This window comes from Eurosta solidaginis, chromosome 3, assembly GCF_040869045.1.
Source record: "Eurosta solidaginis isolate ZX-2024a chromosome 3, ASM4086904v1, whole genome shotgun sequence".
NCBI lineage: Eukaryota > Metazoa > Arthropoda > Insecta > Diptera > Tephritidae > Eurosta > Eurosta solidaginis.
In genome coordinates this window covers 268,250,912-268,273,884 of record NC_090321.1, presented here as the reverse complement: position 1 = coordinate 268,273,884, position 22,973 = coordinate 268,250,912, and the positions used below count along the sequence as shown (strand labels likewise).

General features: G+C 34.1%; 2 protein-coding genes across 5 annotated transcripts in view; one reads left to right on the top strand and one right to left on the bottom strand.

The window, feature by feature from the left end:
* The window catches only part of LOC137245549 (protein wech-like), a 151,402-nt gene that overhangs the window by 70,638 nt on the left and 57,791 nt on the right, over nucleotides 1–22,973 (bottom strand). The gene's annotated exons all lie outside the window — the stretch shown is intronic.
* LOC137245548 (uncharacterized) lies at nucleotides 1,683–8,225 on the top strand. 3 transcript variants are annotated; one of them, XM_067776405.1, is made up of 7 exons: nucleotides 1,683–1,784; nucleotides 4,458–4,545; nucleotides 4,606–4,674; nucleotides 5,967–5,999; nucleotides 6,066–6,247; nucleotides 7,212–7,362; nucleotides 7,420–8,225. In XM_067776405.1, the coding sequence occupies exons 2-7, from the start codon at nucleotides 4,485–4,487 to the stop codon at nucleotides 7,557–7,559; spliced, it is 636 nt and encodes a 211-aa protein (XP_067632506.1). In that variant the 5' UTR covers nucleotides 1,683–1,784; nucleotides 4,458–4,484; the 3' UTR covers nucleotides 7,560–8,225. The 3 variants fall into 3 exon arrangements, 2 of the variants coding, with proteins under 2 accessions (XP_067632506.1, XP_067632507.1); XR_010951340.1 differs by lacking the exons at nucleotides 1,683–1,784; nucleotides 4,458–4,545; nucleotides 4,606–4,674 and adding an exon at nucleotides 4,875–4,968 and having other exon boundaries at nucleotides 7,420–8,223; XM_067776406.1 differs by lacking the exons at nucleotides 1,683–1,784; nucleotides 4,458–4,545; nucleotides 4,606–4,674 and adding an exon at nucleotides 5,360–5,682 and having other exon boundaries at nucleotides 7,420–8,224.

The following is a 22,973-nucleotide window of genomic DNA, read 5'->3' as shown; positions in this document are numbered from 1 at the left end:
TTTCGGTGCGCTCGCTCCAAAGTTTGTACCTTATCTTTCCATTCACTCTCTATAGCATCGACATGTTTACTTTGCTCCTCCCATTGCATCATTACAGCTTTCATCGATTGACGCTCGGCTTCGATTTGCGTTTGCCGTTCTTCTAATTCTTTAGACAGTTGAACAACATATTGATTTTTTGCTAATAATTCATCACCACATTTATGCAATATGGCAGTTTCAATCATCGTATGCGCTTCAGCATTTTTTTTGTTTAGTACTTCTGCGATATGTTCACGTTCAGCTAGAATAGCTTGCTTTAATAGCTCCACTTTGGTTTGTCGCTGTTGTAGGACTTTACGCGCAAGTTCATATCCACGTTTCAAACAAATATTTTTCTCTTCAGTTTGATTTTTATTTGAAAACGTTTGATTTTGATAATTGTAGAGTCCGTTGAAAATTGGCTATTTTTTCGCCTGTTGAAGATTGGCTATTTTTTCTTTGCATATATGTAAATGTCAGCGATGACAAAAGATCGTCGATAAACGAAACTATCGATTTTGATATAGCGATATATGCATGATGGAATTATAGAAGGTGACGCATTGCGCATGTAAACATTAGTTCAGCTGTTTTTTATGGGCAATTATTACGTCATTTTCCTTTAGCTCTTGTTTTTTTTCTTTCTTTAATTCGCTTAAGTAGGCAACTGTGGCAGAACGAAGCAATTTTGAACTTGTGAATGCGCAATCTGGGTAGGTTATTTGTGCGATATAAGTAAGCATTTCTAACCTTTACGCGCTACCTTATATTACCCTAAACCATTAAGTTTTGGGTTCCCGTAAAAGTATACTGTTCAAAATTTTAAGAATACGACTGTGTGTAAATAAGTTCCAGTTCAGTGAAAAAAATTTGATGTTCAAACATTTTTATAGAAATTTCATTTAAAAGGCGATTGTAATTTTTATGCATGAAAATAGTATAGATATATCGTCAATAAAAGTAAGGCGGACTTACATACGCGACATGTAGCGGCAACGGCGCTAGACTTTTTGGACTTTGTCCATAATAATGCATGCAAAGAAGATTTTGCCGCGTAGTGTAGTGCAGCTAAATCTGTGCTTGTATTAAAGCAGCAAGACGTTTCATAGTTTAAAGGGCGAATTAATGGTGACATAGCCATAAAGCCATAACCAGATAAAACAGCTGAACTAATCTACCTTATGGAAATCAATGTAATCGATTAATGGTGCCATACCATAACGCTAACTAGATTACATTGATTTGCACAAGGTAGGTGTGATCAGTTGTTTTATCTGTTTATGGCTTTATGGTTATAAGTCACCATTAATTCGCCCTTAAAATCAACGCAGAAAGGCGATCCATGTAAATTTTTTGCTCGCGTTGCTTTGCTTTATGCCTTTGCTGCTGTATTCAACCTATCGATTTGCTTTCTGTCGTTACCGCATTGGTGTTTTTACATGTAAAGCTTTATATATTATTTGGAAAACAAAATACTGTGGCTATTCCATAAAAAGTTTGTTATAGTTGTAATATAACAACAGCTGTTTTAAGAAAAACATAACACGAGCGCGGACGATCATATTATCCGACTACATTTTTTCGATCTATCGTTGGCAAGCGCAATAATCGATAAACGGCTTGCGTATACACATCTAATTTTTTCAGTATACATTCCAAATTATCAAGCGTGTACGAAAAAGTGGAAACATTTTGCTCGTGCCTTATAAAAATAATAAAAAATAAAATTAAAAATATAAATTTTGTGGTGTTTTGCGATTTTGGTGAGTTGAAAATTGCATGTAACAATGAGTAGCAAACATAATATGAGAAGACTTTTCAAGAAGCAAAGGGAAATGTACGCTAGGACTTTGTTTATACCAGTTTCTAGTAATGATGAAGCAGGGCCATTAAAATCCTCTGTGGAGGAATGCGGTACTAGCATAAGTGGAGTTGGCGATATAGGGAGTTTGCCTACTAAGTATGAATGTGCGGAAAGTGATTGTTCAGATGGAGCTATGAATGTAGATAGTGGAAATTCAGTTGAAGGCAAACTGCAGCGTTCCTTTAAGGAAAAAATCCTGGAATGGTTTACTACTTTTAGACCATCACGTAGAGCATTTGAGAGCCTTCTTAGTATTTTACAAGAAGAGAATCTAGATGTACCAAGAAGCGCCGAAACACTCTATGCCAAAAGAAGAGAAATCGCTGTTACTAAATCCGTTCCACCAGGACTCTATTGCCATGTTGGTTTGAGAAAGCAATTGGAGAAAATTGCATACATATTTAAAGAAATTGACACCTTTTATATAGACATAAACATTGATGGGTTGCCATTATTCAGAAGCTCTCGCATTCAATTGTGGCCAATATTGGTGCGGCTAGTTGGTTTTAGCAGGCATGCTTAACCAACGAACCGATATCATTTCGTTACGATAATTAACGTTAATAAACGAAACAAAGTCATTTCGTTTCGTTTATTAACGTTAAAAACGTCAAATTAGCGAAATGATTTCGTTTCGGTTTCTGCCATATCAAAACGAAATCAAATCGTTTATGTTGATTATTAATTTAAAACTATGCTGGCAAAGCTGATTGATGGCGGAGTCATTAAAGGTGAAAGCATTCGCCAAGCTGATTGCAACTTTTCTCATGAATTTTGACAGTACGAACATTTCTCAGAGTATTTTTGACATTACCACCAACGAATTACACAAACAAATTACATGGAGTTTGTGTGTGTATGTGCCCTCGTTGTTACCACCTTACCGCTTCACCATGGCTATAGCATTGCCAGCACAATTCAAACATAAAGTATCACGTTTTTGTTAACGTTTTTAACGTAAACGAAAGCTTTTCGTTTCGGTTAAAAACGAGATACAATTTATCTTGATAATTTCTTTATCGATAATATTTCGAAGTGTTTCAACGGAAACGGTGGAAATTTTTTGATAAACGATTAGCTTAACGTTAAGGTGCATCCCTGGGTTTTAGCACTGTTTGTGTTTTTCCTGTCGGTATATATGTTGGAAATAAAAAGCCAAACGATGTTTCGGAATTTTTAAATCCTTTTGTTACGGAAATGGAGAATATCTTAGAAAATGGCATTGAAATAGGTGGCAAATTGTTAAAAGTTCTGATAAGGTCAATTGTGTGTGACGCTCCCGCGAAAGCGTTTGTTTGCGGTACACCTTATCATTCAGCTTCTCATGGTTGCAGCAAGTGTACGCAAATCGGGATTAAAGTAAACCATGTAATGGTATATTCTTCTGTGCCTGGAAATTTGGTAACTGACAATGACTTTTTAACCAGAAGATATAAAACACATCATGTCCCGAAATTTAGGAATTCAAAGACTCCACTAGAAAAAATTGGGGTAAAAATGATAAGCCAAGTAGCAATAGATAGTATGCATTTGGTGGATTTGGGGATAATGCGAAACTTTTTAAAAAGAATTATACAAGACGATATAAATATAAAAGTTGAAAAGCTTAAAAAGAAACATATGTCACAATTTTGAGTCTCTCTAGCACCGTTCGTAACGAAGGAATTCGCCCGTAAGCCCAGATCGTTCGATGAAATCTCAAATTGAAAGGCAACTGAGTTTCGCCAATTTCTGTTATATACAGGGGTCCTTATTCTGAAAGACAATGTTCATGGTGACTTACATTATCAATTTTTGCTTCTATTCTGTGCGTATAGGATGCTCCTTTGCCCCAAATCATATTTAGATAATTTGGGAATTGCAAAAAATATGTTATCTTTATTTGTTGAAAATTTCTCAACTATATTCGGGGATTCCAGTGTTACTCATAACGTTCATCATTTACTACATCTAACGGAGAGTGTTGAATCAATTGGTCTGTTATCAAGTTTTTCAGCTTACGATTTCGAAAATTATTTACAAACATTAAAAAAGTATGTCAAAAAGCCAACTCAAATTCTTCCACAAATAATAAATCGAGTCAGTCATGAAACGTTGCTAGCAAATGAAAAGCATCAGGGCTTTAAAACTTTGAGGGGCAGAGGTTTGTGTTATTTTTTCCAGGATTGTGTCTTTTCTTCTAAAAAGCCAGATAGCTTCTGCCTTATTAAACCATTCAAACCAATAGAAATTACAGGGTTTTCAGAAGACAAACGTTTTATAATAGGGAAAGAGTTTGCAAATTTGAGAAGTTTCTTTTTAGAACCAATTGACTCCATGTCTCTTCGTATTTGCGTGGGCGACTTCACACTCATAGACGAGGAAACCCAATATCCTATTGAAGAAATAGAATGTAAACTAGTAGGTCTCCCTCATATTGATAGCATATTATTGCTGCCATTGTTACATGGCACTTTTTAACTCAACTTAAATTGAACACATTAGGGAAATTAATAGTTTGCTTTGTTTGGTGATTCGAAATCATATGCAGCAAAATATTAATTTCCCTACTTTTAACTAAATTAACATACAGTAAACTTTGACAATAAATATAACAATCATGCCAAAAGAAGTAAAGCGCGTATCCTTCAGCAACGTCGAGAACGTACCATCATCCTCTTGTAAGTTTCATCACATATACATATGAATAAGATATCATCAACTCAAGTATTCTTTTTTAGATAAAAAGTCACAAGTTGCAGAGTGTGCAGGATGCAAGGCGCTGGATGCAAAGATAACAAATTTGCAAGGTAAGTTATTTGACGGGCATGGTAGTCACAGTTTTAGGCTATTTGCCGCTCCCCCGCGAAATTCGAGTATAAATGCACTCATCCGTCAGCTTACTATGATGCATACAAAATCTTATGTGTCGGGCCTATAATTTCAGTCCAATTCAATGCAATTCGATAGTACCATCGGTACTAAGCGTTCTCTAACTAGGTAATCTTCTGTCATATCGAAAAATTTTGTAAACAAATTGTTTATATTTTGAGAAGAAAATCTCATACTTTAAGGGTTTACATCGTTTGACTATAATAAAATAGGTAGTATATTGTGCTACAGGTTTTTACTTTACAACATGTGTTAGCTGATTAGACACGTCTAAATGTTGCAAGTATATTACCCTTTTACCTTTGCTAACGTTCCGCTTTTACTAGAGGCAATTTAAAAGTTCTGGTAATAGTCTAGTTGAGGGGTCGACTGCTAACACGCGTCGAGAATATCGAGAGAGGTGTCAAAGGACCTCAACAACAATAATCCGAAGGCGAAAAGCAAAATTGTATCTCTGTCCGGAGATATTTGCAGTTGGATTTGGCAATGGTTGTTATGCACTGAAAAAAAGTGTGTGCTCAAAGGGATTTTGCACGCATTTTTTTTTTATCCCAGCCCATTGGTGGACCGGCCAGGTTAATTTTTTATAATCGCGGCCGAAGCCCCTTATCGCAGACAGCTGTTCTCAAAATTTCGGAGGAACCCGTGGGTAATTTTTCGGCTTTACGTTAATATCTTTTGAACGAGTTAAAGTTTTTCTTTTCCGCCTTCGGATTATTAATACTGAAGTCAAGACGCCTCGTTTAACACCTCATTCGATATTTTTGGACGCGTATTAGCAGTCGATCCCTCAACTAGACTTTTACCATATAAATAAGCCACACGCAAATTTTCACCGTACGGCCGATTTAAATGAAATATACAACAAATTTTTAAGAAAAAGTTATTCAGTGTATAGAGGGTAATTTTTGTATGTATGAAGCGTGGTAGGTATCTGATATGTATACCAACAATACCGGGGCAATGATACTTAACAGTAAAAGAGTTTAAAATTTTGTGGTTGTTGATATTTTGATGATTTGGCTGCATATTCCATTTACGATCCCGGATAATAAAATAATTTTTGTTATAAGTCTACACTTTTTCCAGTCAAGTTCAGAAAATGACAAAAGATGATCAAAAATTTCAATTTAAACTCAAAAGTTATTGCAATTAATTTTACCTGTTTGCTTGCAATTGACAAAATAATTATTGTTGCTTTTACTTCCAGAATCAGTCGGAAACCTGAAGGAGACCATTTTGTGTAAGAGTGTTAAATATTTTCTATATATTACATATACTTAAATTCAACTTTTCAACTTTTCTTTAGCCTTAATGTCTTCTCAGAATACTGCAGTGATGACTGCACTTGCAGACACAAAAGTGGTGATGAGCAAGTTGGTTCAACAAGATGCTGCAGCATGCTCAGTCAGATCTTACTTTCCTCTGTCGTGTGCAGAGGATTTGTTTAAGATAAATGAAAAGGTTGTTCCTGAAAATCGGACTTTGTTTGTGAGTATTTTTTCCAACAGTGAAAATTATAAATAATCAATTAGGTTTGGGGAACCGTTGTTGAATTTTTATTTTATTTAAGGTTTCTTAAATCGGGTTAATTTTTTCAGAAAGGAAACTCAGCCTATCACACCGATGGTCCCAATAAAAAGCTCAAACATTTAGAAACATGTTTTTTCAATTAGAATGAAGTATTTATCGGCAGTGATTTGGCAAACACTAAGAGTATATTTCTGCATGAAAAGCTTCTCAGTGAAAATTCATCTGCCTTGCAGATGACGTTCAGAATCGCCGTAAGCCCTGTAGTTCGCGTCTCGCCAATTTGTAAGAAAAACTAAAAAAAAGATCAATACAAATTGAAAGAAAAGTTCGGCCTAAACCTCGTCGTAGGTAAATCACACCAAGTACTAATTTTATTTAATTTCAAAAAACTTAAACTAATTGTCTGTACGATAAGAGCTCTTGGCTGAGAATATGGAGTTTGATTACACCCGATCTTAGACAGCCTTACTTGTTAATTTTACTTTTTACATAAAAAATTAAAGGTGGAAAATTTTTAAATCTCAATGGATAGTAATTGGTGAATCGGATTAAAGACAACGTCTACTTATTAATTCCATACTGTTTTATCAATTTCACAAATATTTTGACAGATTCATATTTATCGTTGGTGTAAAATCGGTTACGCCATTTTAGAACAAAATACGGACCCACGACAAAAATTTCAAAAAGTTTTCCACAGTCTTTTGCTGTTTTTCTTCGTCATACTTCCTTCTGGACAGTAAACATTTGTTTTAAAGTTTTCTTAATTACTTATCGTTAGCTCAATTAATAAAGTCCCAAACCAACAATTAGAAGATATGTTAAAAATTTGGTTATGGACTTTGTGAATGGAGTTAAAGCTATGTTGTAATTGGAATGATTTTGTATCATACTTGGTATGTTTTAATAATTATTTTCACAGATTTCAACACTTAGGAACTTACTGCAAAATTCGGTGAACAAAAACCTTCACAAAGTCCTCAGCAGTGCAGTCATAATGGACTACAATGTTGACGGCACTCATGGGAAGAAGGGCCTTAAAGAACACGCAAAGTTTTATTCAGTTTTCTTGGGTAACATCCGTAAAAAGTATTAAATTAACATAATCTTAATATATTATTATTTCGTAGAATCTATTATAAGTCTGACTTCTAATGATGAACCGGAAGAACAACTACGAAAAGCAATGCAGTTGCATAAGAAGCGGGTTTTCCAAAAAAAAGGCGGCATGGCGAAGACAGTAAAACCATTTCCAGAAAGGCTGGATTAACTGTTTCACTACACCTTTTTCAGGTTTAGTTCAGAAAGTTGCAATTGAAGTTCAGAAAATTACAAATGAAGTTCAGAACGTTCAATTGGAGTTCAGAAAATAACAATTTAAGTTCAGAATTTGCAATTGAAATTCAGAAAATTACAATTGATATTCAAAAAATTTTTCAATTTAAATATTCTGAGCTACAATTGAAATTTTTTTAACTACAATTATATATTCTGAGCTACAATTGTAATTTTCTTAACTCCAATTATAATTTTATGAACTTCAATTTAAAATTCTGAACTTCAACTGCAACTTTCTCAAATAAACCTAAAAAAGGCGTAGCTACTTAGTTACATAAGAATAATGAAACCTTGAAGGTTAATTTTTGAAATGAATTTGAGTTTAGTTAGGAAACTTTGAGTTATAACTTTTTAATTTTTATATATAAGTAATTTTAATTTACATTAGTTCCTAAGATGTAGGTTATTTTTGAAATGAATTTGAATTTAGTTAGAAAATTTTGAACTATTATTTTTTTAGTTATTATATACAAGTAATTCTATTTACATTAGTACCTATTTTTATATATTTTGAAGTGATATATATGAAGTGATATCTATACATTAATAATTTTATATATAATTTACATTAATCAAAAATGTATTTGAACTAGTTTAGCAAATTTGAACTCTATTTTTTTTAATTTTTATAGACGTATATATATATTTATTCAAATCTATTACAAAGTATTATGTATTGAAGTGATAAATTTTAAAGTGATATACATATGTTTATATAAACATATTTTTTATATATATGAAATATGATGAATAAATGAATTTGAGCTAATTTATTCAAGTAATTTTTTAACCCGACTAGATCTAGTAAATTAACTAATGGACGCTGATGCAAATATTGACTAGTATGTCAACTGTTTTACATTGATGAATAGACTGAGTAGTATGTCAACTGGTATGTTGATGTTGAATACAGTGACTAGTATGTCAATTGGTAGGACCCTGATGGGTATGCTGACTAGTATGCAATCTGGTATAATGCTGGCGCAAAGGCTGACTAGTATGTCAATTGGTAGGACCCTGATAGGTATGCTGACTAGTATGCCATCTGGTATAATGCTGGCTCAAAGGCTGACTAGTTTGTCAATTGGTAGGACCTTGATGGGTATGCTGACTAGTATGCCATCTGGTATAATGCTGGCGCAAAGGCTGACTAGTATGTCAATTGGTAGGACCCTGATAGGTATGCTGACTAGTATGCCATCTGGTATAATGCTGGCTCAAAGGCTGACTAGTATGTCAATTGGTAGGACCCTGACGGGTATGCTGACTAGTATGTCATCTGGTATGATGTTGGTGTATATAATGACTAGTTTGTCAATTGGTATGATGCTGATGCAGAGGCTGGCAATTGATATTTCGTAGGACATCGCCGTATTAAAAATACCAGTTGCTTATATGCAAAAATTACAGAACTCATACTAGTTGAGATTTTTGGCCAACTAGTATTCTTCTAGTATACAACTAGTTGGTTTGACTGCAGGGAATTAATAAATTTCATTTTTTCCAGATTAGTATCCGCTGCGAAACTCCTTATAAATTCCTTATTAATTCCCTACTAATAAGGCGTATAACCAGCCTTATGAAACTGTTATAAAACCCTTAATAAATCAATACAATGTGAGATTTTTTTTTGATATAAAACGATGGTTCCGTCAAAAACCAACTGAGATTTTTTTAACAAAGCACTGCGTCCGTGAATATATATGGATTTTTTTTTTAAACTGTTTACCACAATTTTGAGATTTTTACCACACTTCTGAGCCATTTTAAATTCAATTACTGCTTACAGATTTTTCATACAATTATATTTCAGTTGCAATTAATTCTGCCAAACAACTTCTACGAGCAAAAATTAAAATTGAGACAACGAGCCGGTATATGTTAAAAACTATCGATTGCCATACTCTCAACGCGAAGAAATAAACCGCCAAGTAAATAAACTGTTAGACAACGACTTGATTGAACTTAGTTACTCTAATTACAATAGTCTGTGGTATTATGCATGATGCCAATTTATGTCAATATGTTTGCACTATTAATCATCATATCCTAATACCCTAATACTGTTTATGCAGACCACCCATATAGTATGCATATTACAATGTTGACCCAAATACATGTAAATGCCCACACAGCGGGAGTTCAACATCACTCACTAATGCCGACGGTAAGACCAGTATCTAGTTACAATACACTGGAATATTGACGAGCCCGCTAATAGCGTGACCAAGTGTCAATGACAACTCGTCAATACGCTTGCCAAAATATTCACAGTTATAATTGGTAAAAATAGATGGAACTAATATGCTGACTCAGTACATAAATATTAAGAATGCAATTTATTAGTGTTAGTGTAATTATGTATGTGTAGACTAGACAAATTTGTATAAAAGGGAAGACAATTTTAAATAAAAGACAATTGCTTTGTAACGCTAACCATCAGCGTATCAACAACACTTTCTTTTTCTAAACCAAATGATTACAAGTCCTTTGTGATTGTAGTCCCAAAGAAGGATACGAATGGTCAAAAAGCTTATCGTATGTGCGTAGATTTTCGCGCAGTAAACAAGAAACTAATTGCTGATAAATTTCCACTAGCTAGAGTTGACCATATTTTAGATAATCTTGGTAGAGCAAAATATTTTTCGACATTAGATCTTTTCTCGGGCAGACTTGATCAACCTGCCGACTCATTTTTCCAAGGAGGGTGATGTAATGGCACCTTAAGTTAATCAATCCCACCACATCAAAAATCTATCAGCTGATGTTCTAATTGACCGAACACGCTCGCACGGGCGAATGTAACCCGCCGCGAGTTAACGGCGTTATATATATTTACTACATATATGTATATACGTATGCATACACTCACTGCATACCTACATACACACACATATACAACATACATACCATGAACACTAGATAGATACGTATAAATTATAATTGTTTACAAACAAAAATAACCACAAACAACGATATGCCCTTTAACCTTGTATGATAGTATAATAACAAAGAGATTACTATAGAATACATAAACAAGCATATTCTCTGATAAGTAAGAAAGCAGCATACCCAACATGTAAACATGTTTTCAATAACAACCTTATCACTAAACAAACAATAGTTAGAAATAGCATAAATAGACGTAAGTAAAAAATGTAAGGCAGTTCTGTAAATAAAGGAATTCAAAAGGGAGCTCCGCTCAGAAAAAATATAGTTTTATTAATTCCTCGACGCGGAAACCTAACTCGCGAGCGTGGCTCGGCCCTTGTAATTTGGTATCTAACAGCTGCAACATCAAAAAATTTAAAAAAAAAAGTTTAATACAGTAACTATTTTAAAATCTCACAAAGAAAAACAAACCATAGTTCCATTTATTGTGTGTCGGCTAGAGTACTGCAGGTGTTTTGAGACAATTTGCAAGAAAGCAGCTCACGGCGTAATTGGATGGCATCTTGTAAGTAATTATTACCAGATAAGAAACCGTATTGCAAAAGCACGCCTAGGCCTCTCTAAGTTATTATAATTAAAACCATATATATATATATATGGTACAATATATCGGGATGTGAAAGACGATTTTCTCGACGAATTATTGCCAGTATCGACATCAGTATTGACCACTGGGCAAATTTGTCAATCTATTTGGATTTGTCAATCTATGTCAGTTGTTGACAATTGTGATAAGATAATTGAAGTGGGGTTTTTTAATAACCATTTTTCCCAACTATAAAAGTGGCGTTTTTTATTAAGTTAATTGGATAATATTGTCGTAGAGAATTACAAGTGTTATCGGCATAATGAAAGTGGAATAAAACATTAAGTATGAATATTCAGGGAGTGAAAATAATAATTGTTTCACTTATTTCGACCAAAAAAATCAGTATGTTCTGAATACCGCAAAATAAATTTCTGTATGCGGGTACAATTCATGTATGAATGTATATAACAATGTAACAAGAAATGCATTATAGGTATGCATATTTTGTACATGTCAGTGGTTACGACAACGCTATGATAGCGCATTGTTTAATAGGACCAAAAAAGATAGGATTCAAATGTATTTATCCGTTAGATAAGAAACACTTGAGTACATAATTTATTTACGTATGTCTAGACAAAATTAGACAAAAGTAAATACATTGATTATTTGGAAGTAATAAAATTCACATATTTTACTGTTAGGTCACCCTGTGACGTTTCATATACTCCATAATTTTGTATTCTTTGTTTGCAATGTATTCGTCCATATACTTTACCCTGTATAACTTGACACATATATATTTATTTAACTAACGGATTTAATCATACGATTTGAAGATATAAAAGGCACAATATAGAGATAAATAACATTGTATTAGATTTGCAGACGTGACAAGCAACACAATTATAAAATAAGCAAATATTTAAGGTTAGGGCATAAATGTACTAGAAGTTTGTATCGGTATTAAAGTTGATATCACCTAAAATTATCATCTTCCTTTTTAAACATAGTAGCCATAATAGTCAGCTCAGATGGCAACGCTCCCATAATAAAAATACCGCCCTGCTGATGAATACGGCAACCCGGAGAGTATTCGTGATTGCTATTATTCAAGCAAACTCCTAAAGATCTTAAAAGATCCTGCCAAACCTGCTTGCTATTTAAAAAGCAATTTACTAAACAGCTAAAGCAGGAGACTAGATATTACAGAAATTCGGCCAAAGTAAAAAAGGCTAAAAAAAAGTTATTTAAAAATTGGTGACAAACCGACTCATGCAGGATCTAAAGAACTACAATTTTGAAGGCACACTAAGGCGATACGGCGGATCGAGGCTTCACGTCACCTTGATAAGGAGGCAACAGACTTAATTTCTTCAAGAGAACCAAAGCAGTACCAAGGATAATGACGGGCGGCATTAAGCATAATCGAGTGAAATAAAGATCATGACAGGCAGCATTAAGCATAATAGGAGAAGTGGAATAAACATTTCAACCCGACTGGTGGCATACTAGTTCGAACAACAACAATTTAGACAGGCAGCATGACTGGCGGCTACTACATATTTTAATCAATAATACAACATTAATTAATACTGAGTATACTTAGAAAATTCTGACGGCCTCACGGCTGCTTAAAAAGCAAAATTTTTTTTCTGCTTAGGAAATTTTTTGAATAGTTAAGAAAAAAAATTTAAATTAAAAATGTTTAGGATAAATAAAGAAATTTTTTTCGGATTTACATAATGACAAAAATAACAAAAGAAGAATTTGAAAAATGGCACAAACTCAGTCTAAAATAGAAAAAGTTTGAAGTCCAAGGTGGCACAGAAAAGAAATGGGCTTTTGAAAAATTAATTAAACAAGAAAAAATAAATTGTACTTAACTATCAATAATTTAAAAAAATAAAATTAAAAAATTTTGTAAGAAAAATTTTATCTAAATTAGAAATGAAAAATATTAACGTAAAACAAAAATTTTAATTAAGAAAATTAAAAATATTAGAAATACAATTTTTTTATAATAATTTTTATAATTTTAATAAGAAAAAAAATTTACAATAATTTTAAGTAAAATGGAATGCAAAGAATATAGAATAAAATCAAAGAAATTTTACTAAAGTTTAAATTAGTTCTTGCTGTAAGAAACCGGAATATAATTTTTATCCCCACTTCAAAATAAACAAACAAATTCATTTCAGGTTAAATTTACCATTATGTCATAATTTACGACCACACAACGACTGAATGTGAAAGACAAAGCAATCACAAACTTATGATTCTACCATCAACATACTCGGTTAATCATTTTACACTGTTGTGGTATTACCGCAATACAAGATATTTGTACTTATGTACATGCCAGAATAGGTCTAGCTTGAAATGCATAAGCAAATGAATTTCACTTTCGAACACGTACAAATTACTCATAGCGACACAGTCATTGCGGCGTAGCTAAGTTACATTGAACCTGGCGGGGAGCCATATCCATTTACAGTTGCTTAACCCATAAACATAGCTGATTGACAGCGTCGGTTTGTCGTTGCGACTGACCAACATTTTTACATAGTTAGGTAATAAGAATATTGCACTGAATAGGTATATAGAAATAGAATGTAGTTATTTTTAGTGTGTACGTATTATACAAAAATATTGTAATAGTATTGTAAGAAAAATTCCTATAAAAAGGGAAAGCATTTGTTAATAAATCTTAATCTTAATCTGATGTCAGCGCTGAACATTACCCCCAGCAAAACCCTTTTGTTTTAATTCAACAGGCGTACTTTACATGGCGATCCTGCCATTGTTTTAATTTCAGTTAATACATTCAGTTAATACTTTTACACTGAGAATTAAGTTGATTGACTTAAGTGTAACAGCAATCTTGATTTGGCTCAACACCTACGTATACGCTGCTTTGCAATGTAAGAATCTCTCAATAAAAGACAAAGACATTGACAATACAAATAGCGCTTTGTAATGTTCGCTATCAAAATTAATGTCAAACATTTTCATCGCATACAGTCGCCCTTTTCTTTGGACAACCGCCAAGTCATCGCCGAGTACCTGATTCAATTGTCGCCTTATTCGGACTTTAAAGTCCCACTTACGAATTCCCAGGTATGTATACATGAAAGTAAAGTGTAAAGTGCCAGGTTGTTGCATTCACTTATGCACATCCCGTTTTTTTGTTACAGTGCCATAGAAATTGCAGTGGAAGGAAGAACCACACTCGATACCCAAAATCTTGCATCCACGACAGGGGTGGGTGTGGATACATTTCTATTACAAGTGAAAAGGCAGAACACTAAGCAACCTATAACGGGGCAGCAACAGCCTTTTGCTTCTGTTCTGTACAGGCACCAACCACACATATGTACCAATGTACAGGCCCCACTGCGCCTAGGTGTTGTACGGTACCCATTCAGGCCGTTGCCATCCAATCAGGTGCAAGACAAATCCCAGCTTAATAGCCAGAGGCAAGAGGACAGGATAGGTGGTACCAGCAACCATTCGCACTAAACAAGAGTAGCGAAGAATAAGTGGAAACCGTTAGGAAAAGATTTGAAACGAAAACGCGATAGAGTGCGGAAAGTCTAAATATATGTAGCCAAAGAGATTTGTGGCAACCAAAAAGAGTGACAGCAACAACTACCGAACCTTAGAAAACAAAGAGCTGTTACAACCAGACAAAAAAGAAAGAAATAAGTCGAAGATTAGTTAAGTTAAAAGTGTGAATTAATTACGAAGGGTATTATTCAATGTATACTCGTAATCAGTTAAAAAAACATCCGAAAAGGTTGAGTAGCTAAAAGAAAACCAATCACTTATACCAGCTAGTGCCTATAAATAATCAGTGTAAAAGTCATTGCCGGTCCTATTGTGTTCGGTGTTGTTGCCAATCCCAACCCCCCGCTTAGAAAAGCAAGCGTAAAAATCTCAATTAAATCAGAATCAGATTCAATCAAGTAAATGTTCGTATACTTCGCTGCGGACATTCCAAGAAGATATACCTAGATAGATAGAAAACTACGGTTTCTATAGAACTGTTAAGTTAGATTTTTTATGTAACGAAAGAAAACGAAATTGCTAATAAGTGCCACCAGCTGATTCATGCTCCGACCGACCGCAACATCGCATAACAACTACAACGATGTAAGGCCTTTCAACGCTGCAGCTGAACGCGAATTTGTAAGCACGTAAATTATATATTTTCCTATCTAACTCTTTCGTTACCATTTGTATTTAGCCGATCCATATCGCCGTAAATATGTACGTCTGCCGGCAACCATTTTCCTTGCCTAAAGTTTATTTGCTATAGTGTTTGAAATTTTAAATTTCCAGTAATGCTGATTGGCATTTTCATAAATCGTGTATTCTCGCTCTAAGCTCACTCGCACTCGCTCAGAATAGGTAGTTGGTGTCCATACCTACATACCTACATAATTACAAACGTACATATGTCGATTTGGTGACAGCTAAACACTTACATAAAATCCGGGAAAACCTTAATTGAAAACCCAACCGAAGGGATAAAATTCCACATCTAGTTGATAATTGTTAAAGAGACATTGGCAGTGTATTCGATTTTTTTTGGTGTGCCTTTGATCCAATTGATCTAGTTGGGATTGCCTTTGCTTTTTTATGCAGAACTCGCTTTGAGTGGGAAACCCAAATCCATAGAGAGATAAGAGTTTAAACTTCAACAATTTTTATTAGCCCCTTGTAAAGCCCATAAGTATGTAGGTGAAAAGTTGTTATTATTAAGAATCAAATCATATAGTTGAAGTTTCTTGATATTTGAAATTACGAGGGTTACTCGTCATACAAGTTTGTTTAGCTACGTTTAGTAGTAATCATTGTTTAATAAAACACCAATATGAATTTATAAAGTTGTCAAGAAAACAACCTATCATGTGTTAAGTCTTTCTGCTAATTCCTGGTAGGCATGGCAACATAAAAAGGTAAGGGAAATTAACGTGGGTATCTTCCAATGCATGTTGAGATTGAAGATCATGGTAGGGTAGGGTGCAGAATGCAAGAGTCGAATGTCACCTTAGACCTTGCACCCGAATACACACTCATAAGGGGGAAGTTTCAAATATTCTTAAATCTAATTTTTATGTGACTTCATCATGACTTGATATTTGCTTGTTTAAACCGAGGAGATTTCTCCCTTCTTCGGTTCTGCCCGGAGTTCTATAAATTAAAGTTTGTGTAATTGAGGTTGAGTATCGGCAAAAACCCACCCCACGCCGAAAGAGCTAAGGCACGAGAGAGCTCCATCCGCCGAGACCCCTTCAACCTTTTGTAGTCGAGAACGCTAGGAGTCTAGTTCCGTTTTTTTTACACTAGCTTGCATTGTGATCTCACCTTGCCACATCCCGTTGTGCTATGTCCCATCGGTACCAAAACACGTTACCTCACCTACATCTTTGGCTTCCCATTAAGGAGCCAGCGAGCACAAAGATCACATGGCAGTAAACTTATTCATTACAGCTTATAAAGCAGTAATAAAAAATGATAAAAACAAAAATAGAAAATAAGCAAAATGAATGTGTCGATTGTCCTGGACCTATGATGTTATTGTGTTTGTACAACTAAATATATTATTGTGAGTCATTGTTCGATTGTTGAATTTTTAATTTTTATTGAAAATAATGATTCGTTTTGTATTTTCATATTGTTTGTTTGAAAATAAAATAGGCTTCCTGATGATGACGCGGATGCGTCGAAATGCATAGAAGAGAAAAAATTAAAACTCTTGGTTTTTTCTTTATAGGTATCGACCGAAACAGCTGCAACCCAGCAAATGAAACGTGTATAATTTTAACAAACTTTATTTATAGACACAGCTGAGAAAAGCTCTAATTGTCAGTCCGTCTGCGTGACGTGATTATTTAGGAATTAATACAGCTACCGTTACCAAATTTACTATGTACGTCAAACAATTATTGGCCATAAACGAAAAATCGTCTAAGCAGCTACCACAAATTTAGGTAATCTGATTACCCTTGTCGTAAAAAACTAGAATAGGAGTATTGGACAAAATAAATTAGTGACCACGCTGACTTTTATATGAAAGATTTTTAAAGGAATCTAAAGTGAATATACATAAAATGGAATATCATCGTGAAAACGAATTTTATATCAAGGCCATTTTAAATACTTCAAATGTGTACTTTTGGAAAATGACGTGGCACCTCCCTTTTTTAACACGCATTTTCCAATTTTTTGAAAGAGAACTTGGTTAAGGATCACATACACTTGTATATAAAAGATTTTTAAATACGTGATATGGAAGGAGAAATGTGTATGGGAGGTACCCCAACTTCTTTTTCAATTCTTTCCGTTTTTTTTTCAATGATATAATTTCAATGTTGGGCATCTCCCTGTAGGTAACGACCTACCCTCACTTCATGTCATGTCACGTACACCATGATAAGCGCTTACTTCTACACCACACCCATTCTGATATGCTCTATCATGAACTACAACGGACAAACAATATGTGCAAAAATAGAAATGCACTATCGCTAGAATAAGCAATAAAACACAAATAAATGTGTATTATATAACAGATAAAAACCTACGCATCTCAATAGTATAAGTAGCACTCAGATAAAAATAACTCACATTACGTTATGATGTACACAGGAATAAGAAGACATGTAAACAATTTCCAATTTAAGATTTTGTATAAAAACTCCTGTAAATATTCCAATAAATCAGTAGTCTTATAAACTCTCAAAGCAGTTGTATGGCAATTAAATAATTAACAAAATGTAATCTCAAAACAAATAAATATTATCAGTAACACATAGAAATAGTGTAAATAGATGTAAGACTAAAAATGTAACCCAGTTCTAAAATAAACGAAACTAATAAAAGATCTACATATGTTCATGAAAGTATAGTAGTTTTAATTTTAACTCGCTAACTGGGGGCCAAACAAACCTTTAAGTCCTCACAATCCATTAAAGAAAAGGATAGGAAAAAATTCCACGGGAAGAAGGACTTCCAGCACCAGATCTTTGAAAAAAATGTTTTTAATTAAGCAAAGAAAAAAGTTAAATTCCTGAAAAATTGGAAAAAGTATAACGGATAAGTCTTGATGTACAGATACTACATTCAAGCAACGTTATGGTAGCATACAACGCTTCTTGAAAACAGCACATCACACTGTATTCGCGGAGAAAGCGACAAGAAAGCTTCAATTTATCGCGCCTATCGTTGGATATAAACCCCGAAATGACAACACAAGAGATCGCAAGCCTGAGAGCACAAGTTGCTGCTCTGACCACAGGACTTACTGACACCCAACAGAGAATAAGTTCCGTTGCAACATCTAACATCACAGTCATCAACCAATACCAGTACTACCACATATCACCGATGAGTCACATCAATCAACCTACAACTTTTCAAAACGTTACCAATAGTATGACAAGAACCGATATGTCGATCATGGAGACAACGTGCTTGGACACTCTTGGAAAATATAAATTATTACTCTACTACACCCACGTACTATTATACATTTGAAAATTCCAGGAGTGGCGGCCGACATTATAATTAACCACGACACCAAATCCATTTTTATGATATAATTGACCATCTCGATTACACCTATGCGAACCAGAGACCTCGAAGAAATGAAGAGAATAAGGCAGGGAAAAAGAACCTTGGCAGAGTTCCATTGCGAAGTCAGAAAGGCACTTAATCTTGCACTCACTAGAGTTGAGATGGCTGAGAGAAGTTGTTCAAAAGGCAGAAGTATATTGAGCTACTATGAAACAAAGTCGAATTTGTCTAACACTCAAAGAGAGCTACTAATTACATTAATAGTGGAAGAACCAACTGCAATGATATAACAATAAGAACTTCCGATTATCCAGCAACTGTCGACCAAATAATTTCAATTTTGCCTTTAGAGAGTGAAGCCAAAGCAAATATTTATGAGCTTTCGAAAATTCCACTAAATTAACTTATCATAGCTATATGACACTACTTTATTTTCGTACATTTTTTTATATTTTTCTTTTATTTTACGTGATAGAAATGGTCACATACAGTTTTCAGTGTTAGTGCAAACGAGCAAGTTATGTTCAGAATTAGAAAAAAAAGAGCTTAGTGTCATGCAGGTAACGAACAGCGTGGCATAAAATAAATTTTATTAGAACATGTGTATTAGACCGTATCATATTTTTAGCTTTTTTAACTGCAGACCTCGTCATACAGTCTATAGTGTATGGTTTCTTTAACTGCGGCACTTTTCAGTAGTGAACAACTCACGAATTACAAACGGTGTCTTAATTTAAATATATATTTTTATAGGAGTTTTATTTTATTCGTCGCACTGGCCGAAATTCCAAATATACAAATATCAAAGCAAAGCGCCAAAAGTTTTGCTGCAAACCTTTGACCGCACTTGCATTTATTTTTCTTGGTGGTAGCATTCCATATTTTACATTTCGTACACCTGGAGCTACGTGTCATCCTATGTTCATGTCGAAAGCCATTTATTCCTTAAAAATGTATATGTTTCAAACACACTTCAACATGTCAGGGAGTCAGTTGAATGGAATTCGAAATATGTGCGTTTTCTTAGTAACTCTCTACATACCATACTGGTCTAGAACCGCAAAAGTAGCTGAAGCGCCAAATGGAGATATGGAACTGATAAAGGGTATTATTGGCTACTTTGATAAAAAATTATCTACAGTCCTATTGGAAAAAATTAGAACCCATCTGTGGTATATATCAGAGGAAGCAGTTGCACTTGCCTTTTTTGATCCACATGTAGCATCAGAAATAAAAAGTAAGATGGTTTTAGCATTGCAAATAGAGTCCAATAGAGACAATCCTATCGGTGATGATATTTCCCCTTTTAAAAAAGTGTGTGTAAGTGTTTATGAATTACAATTATTCACATCCAAAGATTAAATTATTTTATAACTACCCACACAAAAACGTTTTTTTCTCGTTTGGAAATTTCAATGGATTTCTTACGCTTAATAAAAAAAATATATGTAAGGCGCGATAACCTCCGAAGAGATCTAAGGCCGAGCTTCTCTTCCAATTTGCGTCGTGCTCCTCATGATTTTCCCTACAAATTGGCCGGACGAGACCTACATGTTTTATGCCGACTCCGAACGGCATCTGCAAGGCAGATGAGTTTTCACTGAGAGCTTTTCATGGCAGAAATACACCCGGAGCGCTTGCCAGACACTGCCGAGGGGCGACACCGCTTAGAAAAATTGTCTTCTAATTGAAAAACCTTATTTCTAAAATTTTGATGTTGCTCTGCCCGGGGCTTGAACCCAGGGCATACGGTGTGGTAGGCGGAGCACGCTACCATCACACCACGGTGGCCGCTTACGCTTAGATCCAACAAATTGGCCTAAAAATGAAGCATTTTGTAAAGGGGAACAGATCGTCAAATGCATTACTGTTGTAAATTATGCCGCGGAAAGAAAATTCAAACTAATAACTGACTTCAACAGATGCTTGACGCACAATGAAGACGATAAACAGTACTTGTTACACATTGTAGAAGGCTACCGAAAGGACTTGCCAGCCTATACAAAATCTTCAATGATTTAAAATAATAAAAATAATAATAATACTATGTATAGTATATCTAATTAAATAAAAAAAATTAATTGAAAAAATTTGTTTGGGTGTTTTTCAAAAATTTTTGGCATCAAATCGCATATTTTGATCGCTGCCCAAAGTTGAAATTCAAAAAAAAAAAATAAAAACCGTATGACCAATGCCAGGTCTATTGTACACCACATCCATTCTGATATGCTTTATCATGAACTGCAACGGACAAACAATGTGTAAAAATAGAAATGCACTATCGCTAGAATAAACAATTAAACCCAATAAATTTGTATTAGTTAACAGATAAAAACCTACGCATCTCAATAGTATAAGTAGCACTTAGATAAAATAACTCATATTACGTTATGATGTACACAGGAATAAGAAGACATGTAAACAATTTCCAATTTAAGATTTTGTATATAAACTCAGTAGTCTTATAAACTCTCAAAGCAGTTGATCTCTTTATTCAATGAAATTGTTTCTGCTTCCCACCAGTGGTAAGGCAGATTCAATTAAATAATTAACATTTGGTCCATGAGAGCCGTTGAGCCAGGACAGTTAATAAAATAAAGGAACATTTTGTTAAATGTATCTTTAATAAATAGGCGAACTAATGGCTGTAACAGCTAGTTAAAAAGAAAATAAAAGATAAAAAGCATAAAAAAGTGCGACTAAAAAATAAAAAAAGTGAAACGAAAAGAAAAACCTTGACACATTAAGAAGGGAAAGTTAGTGAAAATAAATTCGCAGTTCAAGAACATTGCCCGTTTTTTTCTTTCATTCAATAAACTTTAAAGCCTTAAAAATGGGCACAAATAGAGGGAAAGTCCTTGAGTCCCAGTTGGGCATAAGCGAAAAAGTTCTACAAATATATAATAGTGTAGCAGAAAATAGGATTTCGCAATCGAAGGCTCTGTAAAACACCACCTAAGAAGAGTCATGGGCGAAACCAAATTGACTTTTGAAGAAATGTCCACGTTGTTATGCCAAATAGAAGCAGTGCTGAATTCACGGCCATTGTATACACTTGGATCAGAAATAGAGTATAACAACGTACTAACGCCTGGGCAATTTCTTATTGGCAGGCCGTTACTAGATATTCTAGAAGTCACATCAGACGTGGAGAATATCGGGGCATTAGACCGTTGGAAAATTATTCAAAAGTTAAAGAGAGACTTTTGGAATAGATGGAAAGAAGAATATCTATCCACCATGCAAAAGAGTAATAAATGGAAAGCTCCCACAGGTAAAGTTAAAGAGGGTGACATTGTGATACTCAAAAGATGAAAATTCTCCACCCTCCAAATGGCCTTTTGCTAAATTTATAGAAACTCATCCAGGAAGTGAGCAAGGTTCGCATAGTCACGCTAAAACTTGAAAATACTACATTAAAAAGGCCAATTCAAAAATTATGCCCGTTGGAAATTTTGGAAGATGAGCAGGAGCAACAAGTGAATGCAACTTGTTTACAACAAACGTCCAGAAATATGATAAGTTATATCACCCTATATACACACACATATATATATACTTTCTAACATAAATTCCATAACTAAATAAACAGTATGCTATTTATTAACACAGCTATCATTACAACTCAGTGTAGGTATTTTTATCGCCAAAAATAAAGCAATTAAACAAAAAGGGACCAACTGAAGATAAGAATCGGTCTCTTCACACAAACACACCCATTTACAATAGAAACATAACTTTAAGATTTTGTATATAAACTCCTGTAAATATTTCAATAAATCAGTAGTCTTAGAAACTCTCAAAGCAATTGATCACTTTATTCAACGAAATTGTTTCTGCCCCCCACCAGTGGTAAGGCAATTAAATAATTAACAAAATGTAATCTCAAAACAAATAAATATTATCAGTAACACATATGTAGAAATATTATAAATAGATGTGTGACTAAAAATGTAACGTAGTTCTAAAATAAACGAAACTAACAACAGGCTAACGGGCTTCGCCCATGTTTAAGCCATTGTCAATGGCCTGCGTTTTTGCCACGTGCCCGTGCCGTGGTTGTGTTATATGAATTCTTTACCATACGAAATTTGAAATACGATCATATCAAGTTTAGGGCGTAGTCAATAATCTAATCTAAACAAACTGGAAAAATATGTAAAAAATAAACATTGAAAAGTGTATATAAAGTGTTGGGTATACTGAATTTAAAATTAAATGTCAAGTATATTTGATAGTGAATTAATCTTTGATTGTACGGAGTATCAGTATTCGGAAGAA

Coding starts and splice junctions, on each gene's coding strand:
- LOC137245548 (XM_067776405.1), top strand. CDS start 4,485: ATGCCAAAAGAAGTAAAGCGCGTATCCTTCAGCAACGTCGAGAACGTA. Junction 4,546..4,605: donor GAACGTACCATCATCCTCTT/GTAAGTTTCATC, acceptor ATTCTTTTTTAG/ATAAAAAGTCACAAGTTGCA. Junction 6,248..7,211: donor CTGAAAATCGGACTTTGTTT/GTGAGTATTTTT, acceptor TTATTTTCACAG/ATTTCAACACTTAGGAACTT.